The following is a 16608-nucleotide window of genomic DNA, read 5'->3' as shown; positions in this document are numbered from 1 at the left end:
ATTATGAAACGGAAGTAGACAAACCACGTGGGACGGTAAACAAAATGTCAGGAAGAGAAATTGTCACGCTTCAAATTGGTCATTATTCTAACTTTATTGGTGCCCATTGGTGGAATCTTCAGGTATTTACGAATAAATTATAAATCCAAGAGTAGATGATTAGAAAAATAGGAACATTTTGTGCAGATTTCTACAGCTATTGGAAGATAAAACAGAGAATATTTTTCTACTTTCGATTTCTGTCAATGAAGTACTTCGATGTTTATCATAAACTTTATGAAAATTGGGTCCCTAACTGACTGGTTCGATCCCTGCATTGGCCGAGAAAGTTCACCTAGATTTTCCGGCGTGGCTCCCCCTTGTCAGTGATGCAGGACAGAGAGCCTGACAAGGACAGCTATCTAGTCATTCGGATGAGACGGAAAACCAAGGTCCCGTGAAAACATTGGGGTGCACGTAAAAAGATCCCTCGACAGTTGGAATTCGATATATCATAGCAGTTGTTATACTGCCTGATGTTTAAAGAAAATAGAATTTATTTGTTATCTTCGAGTTCGTTATGTGGAGTCACCATAAAGTGAGTAAGACGTTGGCTCGCTAGCCTGGAGGTCGCAGGTTTGTTCCTGGTTTTGGCCAAGAAAGTTCATCAGGATTTTCCGGTGTTGTTTCCCCTTGTCAGTGTTGCACAATGTAGGGCCTGACAAGGACAGCTGTCTAGTCGTTCGAAGGAGATGATTAAAGATATAAAATCAGCTGGTCCGTAGGGTTTTAAGTCTGCTTCTAATCCACCTTAGGTGATACCGCAGACAAGCCCCTCACTTTAGCTAATCAATCCTCTTATATAGGCCAACAGTACGTGCACTCCAAGAATATACATGAGTTTGGGCAAACCATAAATGTAGTTGAGTTTAGGCAACCCACCAATACTTGTCGTTTAGATATCTTGGTTTTATCAACTTCTGGGAAATTACGAAATCACTACATTAGGCTTTTTTCTTTTCAAAGAGTGTGTGAGTGTGTGAAATAGCTTTATTTAATGTCCACTTCCACCGACGTTAAAGAGTGTCGCCCCGTAGAACAACAAAAAGGATGAGGAGCGCATGGGAATCAGTTCTTGGTACAAAACAAGTCAACATTATGCCATGAAATACCATAGATCAAAATATCAGACTATTTCAGTGATTTAATTTCCTACCACACACAATCAATGGTAGGCCTACTACCAGAAACTACAAATAGTTCCACCTGCCTACTGACCAGTCCCGGCCAATCAACGGTACTATCAGAAACTACAAATAGTTCCACCTGTCTACTGACCAGTCCCGTCCAATATTCATTGATGAAATGGTTGAACTGGATGATCGAGTCTGTGGTATCTGTGAAGGTTTAAGATTTAAAAATACTGGAATATAAGTAACTGACCTTGCTTAACGCTGTGTGTGTGTGGGGGGGAGGGGAGGGTGGATGGCTGAATGGTTAGCGTGCGCGCTGCATCACAAAGTCTGTCATTGAGTCAACTAGTGTGGTTTCAATTCCCTGTTCAAATTCATGGGTTTTCTCCGGGTCCTCCAGTTTCCTCCCACTGCTAGGGTTAGGGTTAGACCCCTACGGGCAAATGAATTATTGAAATAAAATTGAACAATGTTAGTCTCGAAGAGTGGATGTTAAACTCTCTCTCTCTCTCTCACACCTGTGTTTAATGTGTTTTTTTTATTTTAAGGAATCTACCTTTCTATATGATGCTGGCAGGGAGAAAGGTGATGATTGTGTCAATCATGATATTTTGTTTAGAGAAGGAATTACCTTTCAGGTAATAATTATATTATTATCACATACATCTACCTAGGCCAAACTGAATTAGTTTTTAGTTCTCCTGTGGTTTGATAAATAATCATTGGCTCGAATACCGAGAGCAATTATTTTGTTTAAATTTTCAAAACGTAAAAAATCTTTTTGTGACGAGCAAACAAGTAGGTCTACTTTTTATTTTGAACTTATTTTTTTTTATTTTTGCTAAAAACTAACAAGCAATAAATGTTCTTAAAGAGCAAAAGTTTAAATTGGTGTGGCTTTATGATTGATATACTGATTGAATTTGACGCATCTTAGGTTTTGTTGTGACCAAAAATCGGGACTTTTAATGATGAGATAACTGTAAAATTATTGCCCCAATCTGTCGGCTGCATGAAAGTCATATTCTTTTTTTTGTCTAAGAAATAACAGATTTTTTTGCTCTAGGTTTCAATGTGATTTTCAATCCATTAATCTGTCGTTCACAATAATCCATATATCTTCGTGAAATTGATATGGGTTGTTTATCTCATTGAATGAAGAAGCCTATTGATTTTCAGTGATTTTCAGTTAAAACTTCCATAGTTTTTCCTATTACTTATGAAATCTTGTTAGCACCTTTAAGACTATAATAATTATCCAATATTTCAGAAAATTACATTGGTTGGCTATCCAGCCTATTGAAAGGAAGAAACCTTTTGATTTTGAACAATTTTCAGTGATAGCATCCAGAGTTATTCCCCTTTGTTATGAAATCTTATTAGCCCCTTATTATCGTTTTGAAATTTTTATGAGTTGTTTAGCTCATAACTGTTCAGATGACTTAGTTGCTTAAGAGTGTAGGTTTTGTTGCTTGTCCGGTTGTACGTGACAAGGAGTAGGGTCGTCTGTCCAACCTCGTGGGTTTCCTCCCACTGCTAAAGACCCCTACCCTCAAGCGAATTATTGAAATAAAGTTAAACCATAAGTTGGTCCCGAAATGACCTAGTTTGTGTCGAGTGGCCGTTAAACCCCATTTCTCTCTCTCTCTCTCTCTCTCGTTCTCTTTTGTTGCTTGTCAACCCATGTTGTTTATTTGAATTTATATTTAGGGAGCTGTGACGTATACACCACGATTAGTAGCGATAGATTTAAAAGGTAGTTTAAATACCTTAAATAGAAGTGGTGGATTATATGAAGATGGCAGGGAAGACGAAGTCAAGTGGTAAATATTTTATCTAGTATAAGACATCTGCAGGGGTTGGATGCCCACTTTTGGGGATCACGTGGCTAAGTGGGTAAGACGCTAGCTCGCTAGCCTGAAGGTCGGGTGTTCGATCCCTGCATTGGCCGAGAAAGTTCATCCAGACTTTCCGGCGTGGTTCTCCCTTGTCAGTGATGCAGGACGGAGGGGCTGACAAGGAAAGCTGTCTAGTCGTTCAGATGGGATGAAAAAGCGAGGTCCCGTGTACACATTGGCGTGCACGTAAAAGATCCCTTGGCAGTTGGAATTCGATATAAGAGTAGGCCGTAGTGCCGCTGCCCGGGCAAAATTTCCCTCATAGCACACTGTATGACGTATGCCCGTCTTCATTAGCCCAGGTTAGGAGCAGAACAGTAGGACGTTAAACCCCATTTCATTTCATTTCATTTTGGATGCCCACTTTAGATCATTAGGTCTGTCATTGAGCCAACTGGCGTAGTTTTGATCCCACACTTGTATGTAACAAGGATTTTCTGCAGCCTTCTCCAGTTTCCTCCCACTGCTAAAGATCCCTCTGCGCAAGCGTATTATTGAAATAAAATTAAACCATGTGTTAATCCCGAAATGACATAGTCTGTATCGAGTCAACATTAAGCCCCATCTCTCTCGCTCTCTTTCAAAAGACATTTGCAATAAACTTGTATTCCATTTGAAATAATGAAAAAAGATGCACATGATTTTTCATATCTCTAATTCTATTATATAGGTCTGAAGATGTTACTTTACATGAGGCCATGTCAGGTCCAAAAAATGAATATTTAACAGATCTAGAAATGGAGTGTGAGGTAATCTACAATAATTTTTCTGTCGAATAATGATAGTATATGTCACCACCTCAAGTGGAGAAATACACATTTGTGTTGACTCCCTTGGAGACACAGAAATTTCCGGTTTCAAAATGCTCAAGCGAGGTTTAGAGAGGATTTGTTCTGGCAGAGTTGACAAGTGATCTGTTAGCTTGTCTTGCGGTTTGGTTAAAATCCCAAGATCTACCTCTTTCTCAGGGTGTTGGATGGCCGAATGGTTAGCATGTGCACACTGTATCATAAGGTCTGTCATTGAGTCAACTGGTGTGGTTTCGATTCCCAGGTTGTACATGACAAGGAGTAGGGTCGCCTGTCCAACCTCGTGGGTTTTCTCCGGGTCCTCCGGTTTCCTCCCACTGCTAAAGACCCCTACGCGCTAGCGAATTATTGAAATAAAATTGAACCATTTTTTCGTGCCGAAATGACCTAGTTTGTCTTGAGTGGACGTTAACCCCCATCTCAGTGTTGATGTGTCAACTAGTGTTGCCTGAAGTCACTCACACAACTCAATGCACCTGTATTTACACGTAATCTGCGGGAGCCCATACACAACTATAGAAACACTCTAGCATCAATATGAAATTCCTACCTCAAACAAGGTGAAATAATATTGATGAAGAGTAAAATTCTCCTTTCTAGCACTGCACACACAATGTGATTAAAACACAGATCCAATTTCGTTTCATTTTTTATAGTTTTACTTGTCTTTACTACACTAGGATCTGGAAGACTTGTTATTTAACTTGTGTTCTGCTTGAAATGAGGGGTCAGCCAATCAAATTGTCTGTCGAATTGTGTGTTTGACCTTTTTTGCACGGAACTGTGGGTAGACATTACCAGCGATAGAAATCAAAACAAAGCAAAAGTAGAATTAAAAAAGCATGGCGGTCGCTAATTGGTTAATCGAATGACTGACGTTATCAGGTCAAATGTCGCTTGCTTGGTACCTGACGTCATAGAACGTGAACTCCCACTATAACTTGTTAGATCTACATGTAGTGTTGGCCATCGAAAGTATAAAAAAACAAAACGAAATATAGATCTGTATTGTAATCAGATTGCTGCACACATGACCTTGAGATATACATTGACTGACATGTAATGTTCTCCAGTTAGTTAATTTCAATATTCCTGAAACCAGCTAGATCCTTGCCGGTAACTACTTTCAACTTGGCTTCCACTCATCCTGCTTCAATAATTAAAGGACACAGTTCAAGAGAAATGATGTCGTGTCTCATGAGTTTATATGTTTTGTATAAATCTTGTGGGGGGTTTTGTGAAAATGGTGTAATACTTTACATTTTACTTAACCTTGATAAAATTGTTAACCCCTCCATGCTGAAGAATCAGAAACCTTCCTTCAGCTGAGATTAGGGAACGAATAGCATGACACTAGTGTTGGATTCATTTCATTTGTCTAATTAAAAGCTAATGCTAGGTTCCCACTGTCACGATTCATGCTGCGATTGAAATCATGGTTTTAATCGTGGAGTAATCGTGGTTATCCTATCAGGTTTAATCATATATTGAGGTCAGTCGTAGCACAATCATGTTGATCGTATCTAAACGTATCTGCATGTACCAGAGCGTGGACTCAATAGGGACAATACTATCATAACGCATCGCATGACAGTGGTAACCTGACATAAAAAAATAATAATGAATTTGGTTGAGGTCAAAACAGTGAGTTAGTTTCGAGTAATGCAATTCAGTAAAATAAATTAAAATGGTATAATTCTCCATTAGTAATTATGTGATGTTGTTTTAAAGGAATCTACCTCTAAAAGAAAATGTGATTATTCAAAAGAAAATGAAGATGAAGATCTATTACGGGAAGGTAAAAAAGGTCCATGTTAAATTCTTGTTTACCCTATTTCTTTATAGTGTATACATACCTTAAGTCTAGCTCACAACCGGCCGTATGTGCTACTACGGTGGACATTTTAGTAAACCCATGCATGAGATTACGCGTCACATGCGTGTGTTCGTCACTCTAGAAGATAGCAGACTGGTCGTAGAGACTTTTGTTCGTGCACATACAAAATTTTCACCCTGTTTCTTGCGGCTGGTCTATGAGCTACCAAACCCTTTACCCTAGGTTGTGTGCTAGGCTTTAAATAATGGTTGTGAATAAGTTGTCTGCGATATCACTACGGTGGAAGCGAATGTTAAATAAAGCTATTTCACACACACACACACTAGTTTTAAAGCCGCTGATCGAGGTATTACCTCTGTGGAAGCAGACGTTAAATATAGCTATTTCACACACACACATAGTTTTAAAGCTGCTAATCGAGGTATTTTAAATCCTTTGCAAACTATAATACTGTGAAAGTTGAATCTCTGAAAGGAGTATCGGTTCGATTGAGTATTTAAAAAAATATGATGAATTGGAATTTTTGCAAACCAGCACTGCCTTTCCATGTTTGGTAAAATGTTTTGATGGGTCTTATTTTAATCAGGTTAGGAGATTGTCTGCCATAGATATTTTTGTTAGGTTTTCTTAATTAAGTGTTATGTTATCTAATTTGAATGCGAATGGCGATCTGCAGTTTTGAAATATATAGCTTAACATGAAACCAATGTTTTTGTAATCCGGGGAGATTTGGTGCCTAATTGAGTAAGATGCTGGCTTGCTAGCCTGAAGTTCGCAGGTTCACTTCCGGTGTTGGTCAAGAAAGTTCATCAGGATTTTCTGGTGTGGTTTGCCCTTGTCAGTGGTGCAGGACGGAGGGCCTGACAAGCACTGCTATGTCTAGTCGTTCGGAAGGGACGATAAACCGAGGTCGCATATACACACATTGGCAGTTGAAATTCAATATGCCCGTCTTCATTAGCCCAGTCGGAGCAGAACATTAGGACGTTAAACCCTCTTTCATTTCGTTTTTGTAATCCAGTTTTCTATTTTCTTTAATTTAGCCAAGAGAGAAGCCAATGATGAAATTTTTGGTCCTAAGTTTTATCAATTAAATGATGACATAAGAGTATGGTCTGACTACATGAGAACATATCTACATCCTAAATCTATTCATATTATTAATGAATATATGCATGCAGAGTAAGTAAACAAAGATTTTTATTGGCTTTAGGATGATTAATGCATCCAGAAGGTCGTGGGTTCGACCACGGTGTTGGCCGAGAAAGTTCATTAGGATTTTCCGGTGAGGTTTCCCTTTGTCAGTTTACAGGACGGAGGGCCTGACAATGACCGCTGTCTAGTCATTCAGATGTGATGAAAAACCAAGGTCCTGTTCTGCTCCAACTGGGCTAATGAAAATGAGCAACGCCATACAGTGTGCTATGAGGAAAATTTTGCCCGGGCAGCGGCACTATGGCTTACTCTTATATCGAATTCCAACTGTCAGAGGATCTTTTACGTGCACACCAATGTATACACAGGTCCTCGATTTTGCGTCCCATCTGAACAACTAGACAGCTGTCCTTGTCAGGCCCTCCATCCTGCGACACTGACAAGGGGAAACCACGCCATTCAACACAATCAAAAATGTTTGAATAGATAGTTAATCAGAATATATTTTCAGTGAACAACGTCCATTTAGTGTTTTTGGAATGGGACAACATGTCTTCTCAGATCCTGATATTTTTGAACAAGTTGAAGATAGAATCAGATTTTTTGTTGAAGGTTGCGATCAACTTCAGGTACAAAGTTTCTTATATACTAAAGATAAACATATTACTTGTGAGGAAAATTTTGGCCCCTGTCGGCACTTTTTAATGCAGTCAGAAAAGGGCATGACCCTATTTTTTCCGGTTGGATTTATATTTTTTATATTTATACAATCAGCATTGACACTTTTAGTGGGTTACCCACAGTTCCGTGCATCGCACACCAAGAAGTCTCCGTAACAGATGGTTTCATTGGCTAATTCCTGGCGCCATCCAGATCGTAGGTTATATAACAACTCTTCCAGATCCTAGTGTTGTGAAGACAAGTAAAACGAAATTTTGAACTATAAAAAACGAAACGAAAAAGGAGCTGTGTTTTGGTTTGCAGCACCCTACTTGTGGAACTCCCTCCCCCACCATATTCGAATAATATCATCATTGCATGTGTTTAAACAACAGATAAAGACTCTGCTTTCCACTATTGAAAAATTTGCCTAGCACAAAAAAAACTTTAATTTGTATTGTTGCGTGAATATAAATTTAGATATATTATTATTATTATTATTATCCGTGTTTAACAAGAGATAAAACAAAGCAGCTAATGATTATTTGTGTTGTTATTTCAGGGGTTTCATATACTAGCAGACGCATGTGATGGATTTGCTGGAAGTGCCAGCTGTTTTTTACAATATTTAGAAGATGAGTTTCACAGTAAGAGTAGATTAACGTTTGGTGTTACGCCTCCTACATTACCAGATTCAGTAAGTATACATGATAAATAGATTACAAACTAAATGAATCGGAGCCACGGTGGCCGAGAAAGTTCATCGGGATTTTCCGACGTGGTTGCCCCTTGTCAGCGGTGTAGGAAGGAGGGCCTGACAAGGACAGCTGTCTAGTCATTCGTATATAATGGAATTCGATATAAGAGAAGGCTGTAGTGCTGCTGTCCAGGAAAAATTTCCCTCATAGTACACTGTATGCAAATGCCCGTTTTTATTAGCCCAGTTGGAGCAGAACAGCAGGACGTTAAACCCATTTCATTTCATTTCATAAGGTCACAATTTTTTTCCAATTTTGATGAAACTTGAAAATGTATGTTTATATCCCAAAGATCTGGGTTTTTTCGATACTTGCGCATATCAGAATGTAACTTCCTGTATTATGGTCCCTGATTGTACGTAAGAAATTTTTTTTACATTGTTCTCTGTCCATCTCTTGCAAAATGTGGGCTTACCTTACATGGCAACCGCTTGTTAACCTGTACTTGTGTTTATTATTACAGACAGCTTTAGATAGATGTAACCGAATTATAAACCATGCGTTAAGTTACGAGAAGATGTGTGAATATAGTTCGTTATATATACCGTTATCGCTTGCTACATCTTTATGGAGGAAGATTGGAGCACCACAAAAATTCCCCTATTTACAATACAAGGTTTGTTTAATACAATTTTAACAGGATATAGCCTCACTGATTTGATTGAAAAAGAAAACACATCGATGGCCTAGACAGTTGATTATGGTCTGGATATGTTAATTAATGTCTAATTAATAATTTAGATAATATTTAAGGCCCAAAGAAAGACCTGAAATAGGCAGATTTAGCTCTTGTGTAATGTACCCTTAAAATAGAAATTACAAAGAGACATTAGGCTGAGAGGAAGATGTTACAGGAACAGAACAATATCTGCATAATTTAAATTGTTTTGAAGTGATCAATTAAACCTACATTATACAAGAGCTAAATCTGCCTATTGCAGGTCTTTCTTTAGGCCTGAAATGTTATCTAAATTATTAATTGGATATTAATTAACATGAAAAGACCATAATCAACTCTCGATGTCATCGCTAACCTGCGATATTTACTGGATTTGAATGCATATTTTGATGGATGATTTAATATCAAAATGGATAATCAAGACTTTGTTTTTTATAGTACCGATTTTAGTAATGATGATCGAGACTAGCCTAAAATTCAATCGCTAATAACTCAGTTCATAGTTGAGCAATTTGACTGAAATTTTCAGCATATTCTATTTTCATTATCTATTTTTTAGCCATTATAGCGAGAACTGTCAATGAGTGTTCATTTATGATTATATGTGTCCTTATTCGTCTTGATATTGTACCTTTATTTTTATTACAGCCTGAGTTACATTATCATACTGGTGCTATATTAGCGTCTGCTGTTGATACCATGACGATGCCATATAGAAGAGAAGATAACTCTGTTCATATTACCGATATAACTCAATCATTTAGTACACTTGGTAGAAAAGTGAGTTAATTGTTTTTTTAACGAACAGGGGGCCACAGTAGCTCAGTGAGTAAGTTGATAGGTTGCTAACCTGGAGGTCACGTATTCGATCCCAGCCTTGGTCAAGAAAATTCATCGGAATATTTTTCCGTTGTTCTCCCTTGTCAGTGATGCAGGGCGCAGGGCCTGGTAAGGGACAATGTATAGTTTTTTGGATGAAACATACAAACAAGGTCCTGTGTACATGTAAAAGATCCCTTGGCAGTTGGAATTCAATTTAAGTTTAGTCGGAGCAGTGTTCGATCCTGGTGTTGGTCAGTGATGCAGAGCGTATGGCCTAGCTAGGGACAATGTATAGTCGTTTGGATGGGATGTTAAACCCCATTTCATTTCATTTTCTTTTTACAAACAACCCTCAGGAACAAATTTTAGTTTGTATAAACTGGGAACAGTAATGAATTGATGAAAACCCCTAAAAACAAGGACCTAGTCATATTATTGGTGTATTTGGCTGGTTTATCGGGTTATTATGAAGATAATAGTAAGTGAAAGGGTGCTGCACCACACATAATTTACACAAAAACAAATATATGGACAAGACATATTACGCAGAAGTCACAAACAAACGCACAATTCAAATAAAGTGAATGGATCCGGGGGCTAGCCGTAAGCGTCCACTGTGCTGTACAGTTCCGGGCCTGTAGTGATAGTTCTACCACATATATGATAATGACTGGCACCAATATTGTCCTTTAATGTTTGAATATATTTTTATTATTCAGCTAGCATCGCTGAGTAGCAGCTTACCTTATGTAATGGCTGAAGATGAACAGACATTTGCTGATAGTTTAATGTTGCTAGGTGATAAATCACCATGGCGATCTCTATCACCACACATTCATAACTCTGTATCACCCGATGTTCAATCCTGTGTTGTTCGTGGTATTCCATCAGACAGATTAAAAAGGTATTTTTGATGTTTATTCGGGAATGGTCACCCTCATAAATAAGTAGCTCATTTTTCTGTATTTTCTGCTAGGTACCAAGAGTTTTTAGGCTATAAGGTTACAGTGTTAAAATATTCTAAAATTACTGTTGTAATCTGTTTGAAATTATTGCAAAAAAATCAAAAAATTAAGACTGATCTTGAAGCCTTTTCCTGCTTCATAGTAATACGGAATGTAAGGCATATTATTATTATTATTATTATTATTACAGCATATTTATAACATGTTCAGGGGCTCTTTACAAAGTGACAATATAATCATAAATAAACAACAAGATTGTGGACATGTTAACGATTGTATACAGAGTCCGTTAAAAGCCTGATTAAATAAATATTGAGGAAAGAAACACAGTATTATGCGGCTAGCGCTTTCAGGCCTTTAATAAATTCTCCATTAATCATTAGCCTACATATCGTCGATGAAGTGTCACAAGGGTGTATCTAAGAATTTCTAAAGATTAAGAAATAGAACCTTTTGCATTTCAAAATTTCCACAAATTAAGATACAACATTTGGACACATGATACCTAGAACAGTTCTTATTGGCATAGAGATACACAGCTTAGACAGAAATGTCCATATTAAAGGAGCTAAATCGGTAATATTTTGGAGCTAGAAATTGGCACAAATGGGTCGCAACACATATAATAATATAATAGGAATTTATATAAACTGTTTTACATTCAATCGTTTCTGTTTTACTGTGAATTGTCATCAGTTATGTTCGGCGATATACGCCAGAAGTCTCAACCGACAGTCAGTTTTTAGCGTCTGGTTATTCCAGTCAACATCGATAGTATTTATTGTGCATGCTCTACAAATAAGAATATGGCATTATCGTTTGATATGACATGTGGAATATATGTCTAGCCTCATTCTTTGAGCACCTTGTTACAAATTGCACTGAAACGCATTATGGTACACCTGGTAAAATGTTTATTTGACTAATTTCCTGAGATACACCCTTTTGACCCTTCACCGACGATATATATAAACAAACTTTACCAAACCAAAATATTATTATACTACAAGTTCACAGCACTTGTCCACGGCCTGTATATTGTATCGAATTTGAACGTTTTTTGAAAGATGTTTAGTGATGTATACAATAGTGATGACCACTAATTAACCTATTATTATTACCCATGAAGGTTGCCTCATGTTATCTATAAATTGTTTATATTTTATGTTACAGTAGAAAGAGTTTATTAGATAAATCATCATTATCTGATATATTACAACAATATTTAACAGATGTATATTCTAATACACAGAAGTAAGTACAAATCAACATTATCAGATATATTATAACCAGGGGCAGATCTAGGAATTTTGAAAAGGGGGGGGCGCTGCAAAATGAAGGCATTGACACCGCGGAGACGGGGCACGCAGCTGAGGGGGGGTGGGGTCCCCAAGAAAATTATCCGTCATTTCCTTGCATCGGTAGCCATTCCAAGAGCTATTTCCCAGACTGGTGTGTTTGAGTCGATGGTTTGAGTCATTTGGGATCCCTACAACGGGTTGGGAACGGCACTTTCAGCAGTAAAAAAAGGGCACTGTCGGAAATTAGGGGGGGGCGCGCCCCTCGCGCCCCCCATTGAATCCGCCTCTGATAACAATAACCTATAAAATAAATCATCTGATATATTATAACAATATTTAACAGAAGTAAGTACTATAACTTATCGTGTATAAACACTTGAAAGATAAATATCTCGGCCTTTTTGGAGTCATGGTGGCTGGCTGGGTGAGTTAAGGTGCTGGGTGACTGAGTAAAGGTGTTGACTGAGTAAGTAAAGGTAATAAACGTACTGAGTGAGTAAAGGTGCTGGCTGGGTGAGTAAAGGTGCTGACTGAGTGAGTAAAGGTGTTGGCTGGGTGAGTAAAGGTGCTGACTGAGTGAGTAAAGGTGCTGGCTGGGTGAGTAAAGGTACTGACTGAGTGAGTAAAGGTGTTGACTGAGTGAGTAAAGGTAGTAAACGTACTGAGTGAGTAAAGGTGTTGGCTGGGTGAGTAAAGGTGCTGAGTGAGTGAGTAAAGGTGCTGGCTATGTATCCCGGAAGCTGAAAATGTTCCTCCAGTTTTTCAGTCTGGTTTCCCCTTGTGCAGGATGAAGAACCTGTCAAGCACAGCTCTCTAGCTGTTTGGATAGGAGTAAAAACGAGATTCTGTGTACGTTAAAGATCCCTTAATGAAGAGTAGGCAGACATGTGGCAGAGGTGGGAACTCGAGTCTCACGACTCAGACTTAAGTCGTATCAATGACCTGATTTGCGACTAAGCTTAGGGCTTAGGGCTCAAGTCATGGCGAGAGTGCATAACTCTAACTTAGCTTATTTGCCATGATTTGTTGACTCATTTGATGAAATGGCGACTTGAATGGGACTTGTGAAGACCTGGGACTCGGCTTGAACTCAAGATGCGGTCACTTGGAACTCAAGGTCCCGCAATTTGTTCCCCATCTCTGAAATGGCCCACAATGACATATACTAATGTCCAAAAGAAAGTATACACACTAAAAATATGACTAAGTTTTGTTTGAATCAACAAAATGTGATAAAACTACACTGAACATCTCTCAAACGTCCAAACTCATTATTTCTAAGCAAATAAATGGCAAAACAAATGGACATTGTACCCAAATACCGCATACAATGGAAATACGACTTTGTTTGAAGCAGGACGAAATGCACAGTGTATACTTTCTTGGGGATATTAGTGATTAATGTGAACAAATTTATATATATGTGCATAGAGAGAAACAATTAGGGACAGACATTTAACATGCAGATGAAAACATACACTCTTACAACATAGGTAATATAATACAAGTACGATGTTTTTTTTACCCATGTGTCATGTAGCTGATCACATATCGTTCCAGTGAATCTATGTTCTATTTGTATATTAGTTCTGACTGTATTACTATATTGTTCCTGTGAATCTATTTGTATTTTAGTTCTGGCTGTATTACTATATTGTTCCTGTGAATCTATTTGTATATTTTAGTTCTGGCTGTATAATGAAAGAATCGTGTTGTGTTTCGGCACCGTTTCCACATATATTCACTCCTGATATTAACAGACTTGGTTTCTTGTCTTCAAGTCCTAGATTACCCAAACAAGGTAGGTATATCTTCTATATAAAACTCCTTACCTAAAACAAGGTAGGAATATATTTTATATATAACACCTTACCTGAAACAAGAAAGGAATATATTTTATATATAACACCTTACCTGAAACAAGGAAGGTATATATTTTATAATAAAACACCTTACGTAAAACAAGGTAGGAATATCATCTATATCTAATACCTTACCTGAAACACGGAAAGAATATATTTTATATATAACACCTTACCTGAAACAAGGTAGGTATATATTTTATATAAAACCCCAATCAGATTAAAAAACAGATCTATATTTCATTTCGTATTTTATACTTTCGATGGCCTACACTACATGAAGATCTGACCTGTTGTAGCGATAGGTCGCGTCAGAGTTCATACGAGCAGGGGCAGCTTTTGACCTTGTTACATCAGACATTTGATAAACCAATCAGCATTGATGTTACTAGTGGATTACACACAGTTCCATGCAAAACACGCCTAAAGCTTGCAGTAACAGACAATTTCATTGGATAATAGCTCACATCATTCAGAACACGTCAATGATAACAACTCTTCCAGATCCTAGTGTAGTAAAGGCAAGTAAAACGAAATTTTGAACTATAAAAAAACGAAATGAAATAGGATACTGTCAAAAGGATTTTTTTTTAGTAATTGTGGATAAAATTATTATAATGACAAATAGTTGTTTTGGTCTACAGATTGGAACCCACTGCCTTATTTCTACGGAGCATGGTATCAGATAAACCCCATTGTTTCAAATCAAACTCTTGTAAAGAAATGTTATTATTCTTAGGTTCGCTTTCCATGAACACGTTTAACGGAAAAACGTACTGAAACGTTTGGGGATCGGACGTAATAGACGCCGTAAGTGGAGATTTCTCTTTACAGCATGAAGCCTGTCATGTTCCATTGCCGCCTTTTTATAATCACATCATGTCCAAAAAATCTGCCATTTGCTTGCAGAAACAAAAGCGGTTAATTGACCTAGTGGAACAAAGACCACAAAAATAAATTTGTGGTTCAAAATACAGTTTGTAGCCATTGCCAGAAATAATGATCCAGTTGAGCACGCATGCGCCGGCTTCACGCGAAAAAAAATGCAGAGGAAAAGCTGCGAAAAAGTCGCTTAAGTGAAAACAGTCCCATTACATTTGTATTAGCCTGACTTTTTGTTGGCAGAAATGCATACCTGGAAAGCTGACCGTACTATTAAATTAATAATTATTTATTTTACAGGTGTTGAGAAGGTTCCAGTCATGACATCACTTCAAAGTTCCTCAGAAATCTCAAATTTATTTACTAGTCTTCATGAAGAGACATCACGTTTTAATATTCGTAAAAATCACCGTTTTCTTGACGAAGGATTGGATGAAGATGCATTTAAAGTTGTTTTGGATAATTTACAAACTTTAGGGTCCTGTTACCACAATAATTGAAGCCATTTTTATATAAATTATATATATAAGTTTGTATGGTGTTCTTTTTTTTTTCTCCAAAGGAGCCATGATTGATCACATTCTGCATACAGAGATCCATGTACTTCATACTTCGAGAATAGATCTCTGTCCTAAATGGCTGCCATATCCAAAAGTTAGTATACTATTTTGTAATGCGGTTGTACTGTGTTTCACATCTGGGCTCGATTTCTCGAAATAACTAAAGATAAAATCCAAATTTTAGTAGATACTTCAATTTTGATTGGCTAAGCACTAAAATCAATCTAATATCATCCAATCAAATTACTAAAATTTGGATTTTATCTTAGTTAAAATTAGTTAAAATTTTGTGAAACAGGCTCCTGGTGTGCACACGAAGACTAAATAATCCTATTCAATTCCATTAAATGGAAGCAGAAAAAATACTTAAAATGTCGGTCAACTAGCTTAGTGTCTGTTCTCAAGCAAAGCTAACTGTAGACAGACAGCCTAAGTTTAGTATGGGTTGATCGGTAATTAAGGTAGCGTTGACTCACTACCTAGACTGCTAGGTTGATCCTAGTGTTCGCCGAGAAAGTTCTTCAGGATTTTGCAGGCTGGTGTCCTCCTGTTTATTGCTGCAGGGAAGGTTGGGGGTCAAAGGGTTAACACACGTGCGTTGGATATGGCTGAATGGTTAGCACGTGCGCACTATATCATAAGGTCTGTCATTGAGTCAATTGGTGTGGTTTTGATTCCTCACTTGTACATGACAAGGAGTAGGGTCGCCTGTCAAACCTCGTGAGTATTCTCCGGGTCCACCGGTTTACTCCCATTCCAAGAGACCCATACATGTAAGCGAATTATTGAAATCAAATTGAACCATGTTAGTCCCAAAATGACCTAGTTTATCTCTCCCTGTTATTGGTGCAGGAGAGAGATCTTGGCAAGGAAAGGGGTCTAGTCATTTGGATAAGATAAAAAATCAAGGTCTTGTCTACAAACAAATATTATGACTCTGGGTCACAATCTTTTAATGTAATCTAGTGCTGGAATTCTAACATGTTTGATTTTATTTCAATAATTCACTTGTTCAAAGGGGTCGTAGCATTCGGAGCAAACCCACAAGGTTTGACGGACGATCCTAGTTCTTGTCACAGGGAATCAAAACTACGCCACTTGACTCGATGACAGACCTTGTGATACAACGCGCACGCATTAACTCATTCATTTTCGAACCCAAACTCCCTCCTTGCCGAGTTACATGGGCCTGGAGGGTCCTATTGCGGGCCCTGTTTATATCCCATTAGAACAAATAATCCTACAACC

The 16608-nt window shown here is 37.8% G+C and overlaps 1 protein-coding gene across 2 annotated transcripts; it reads left to right on the top strand.

Moving 5' to 3' along the window:
• The first annotated feature begins 4 nt into the window (after positions 1 to 4).
• Positions 5 to 15332, top strand: LOC126819701 (protein misato homolog 1). Of its 2 annotated transcripts, none has more exons than XM_050547898.2 (14): positions 5 to 122; positions 1721 to 1810; positions 2883 to 2995; positions 3741 to 3819; positions 5611 to 5677; positions 6760 to 6898; positions 7383 to 7500; positions 8094 to 8228; positions 8753 to 8905; positions 9617 to 9748; positions 10510 to 10694; positions 11929 to 12009; positions 13742 to 13857; positions 15101 to 15332. In XM_050547898.2, exons 1-14 carry the CDS (start codon positions 45 to 47, stop codon positions 15298 to 15300), a joined length of 1686 nt encoding a protein of 561 aa, XP_050403855.2. In that variant the 5' UTR covers positions 5 to 44; the 3' UTR covers positions 15301 to 15332. The 2 variants fall into 2 exon arrangements, with proteins under 2 accessions (XP_050403855.2, XP_050403854.2); XM_050547897.2 differs by having other exon boundaries at positions 5611 to 5686.
• The last annotated feature ends 1276 nt before the right edge of the window (positions 15333 to 16608 follow it).

Source organism: Patella vulgata, chromosome 4, assembly GCF_932274485.2.
Source record: "Patella vulgata chromosome 4, xgPatVulg1.2, whole genome shotgun sequence".
Taxonomy (NCBI): Eukaryota; Metazoa; Mollusca; class Gastropoda; family Patellidae; genus Patella; species Patella vulgata.
The sequence above is the reverse complement of the archived record's forward strand: the minus strand, read 5'-3'. Positions and strand labels throughout refer to the sequence as shown.

What these genes read in the sequence shown, in the direction of transcription:
- LOC126819701 (XM_050547897.2), top strand. Translation starts at nt 45, where the DNA reads ATGTCAGGAAGAGAAATTGTCACGCTTCAAATTGGTCATTATTCTAAC. An exon ending in AATGAATATATGCATGCAGA is followed by an intron (nt 6,899 to 7,382) that starts GTAAGTAAACAA and finishes ATATATTTTCAG; the next exon opens with TGAACAACGTCCATTTAGTG. An exon ending in TTAGTACACTTGGTAGAAAA is followed by an intron (nt 9,749 to 10,509) that starts GTGAGTTAATTG and finishes TTTATTATTCAG; the next exon opens with CTAGCATCGCTGAGTAGCAG.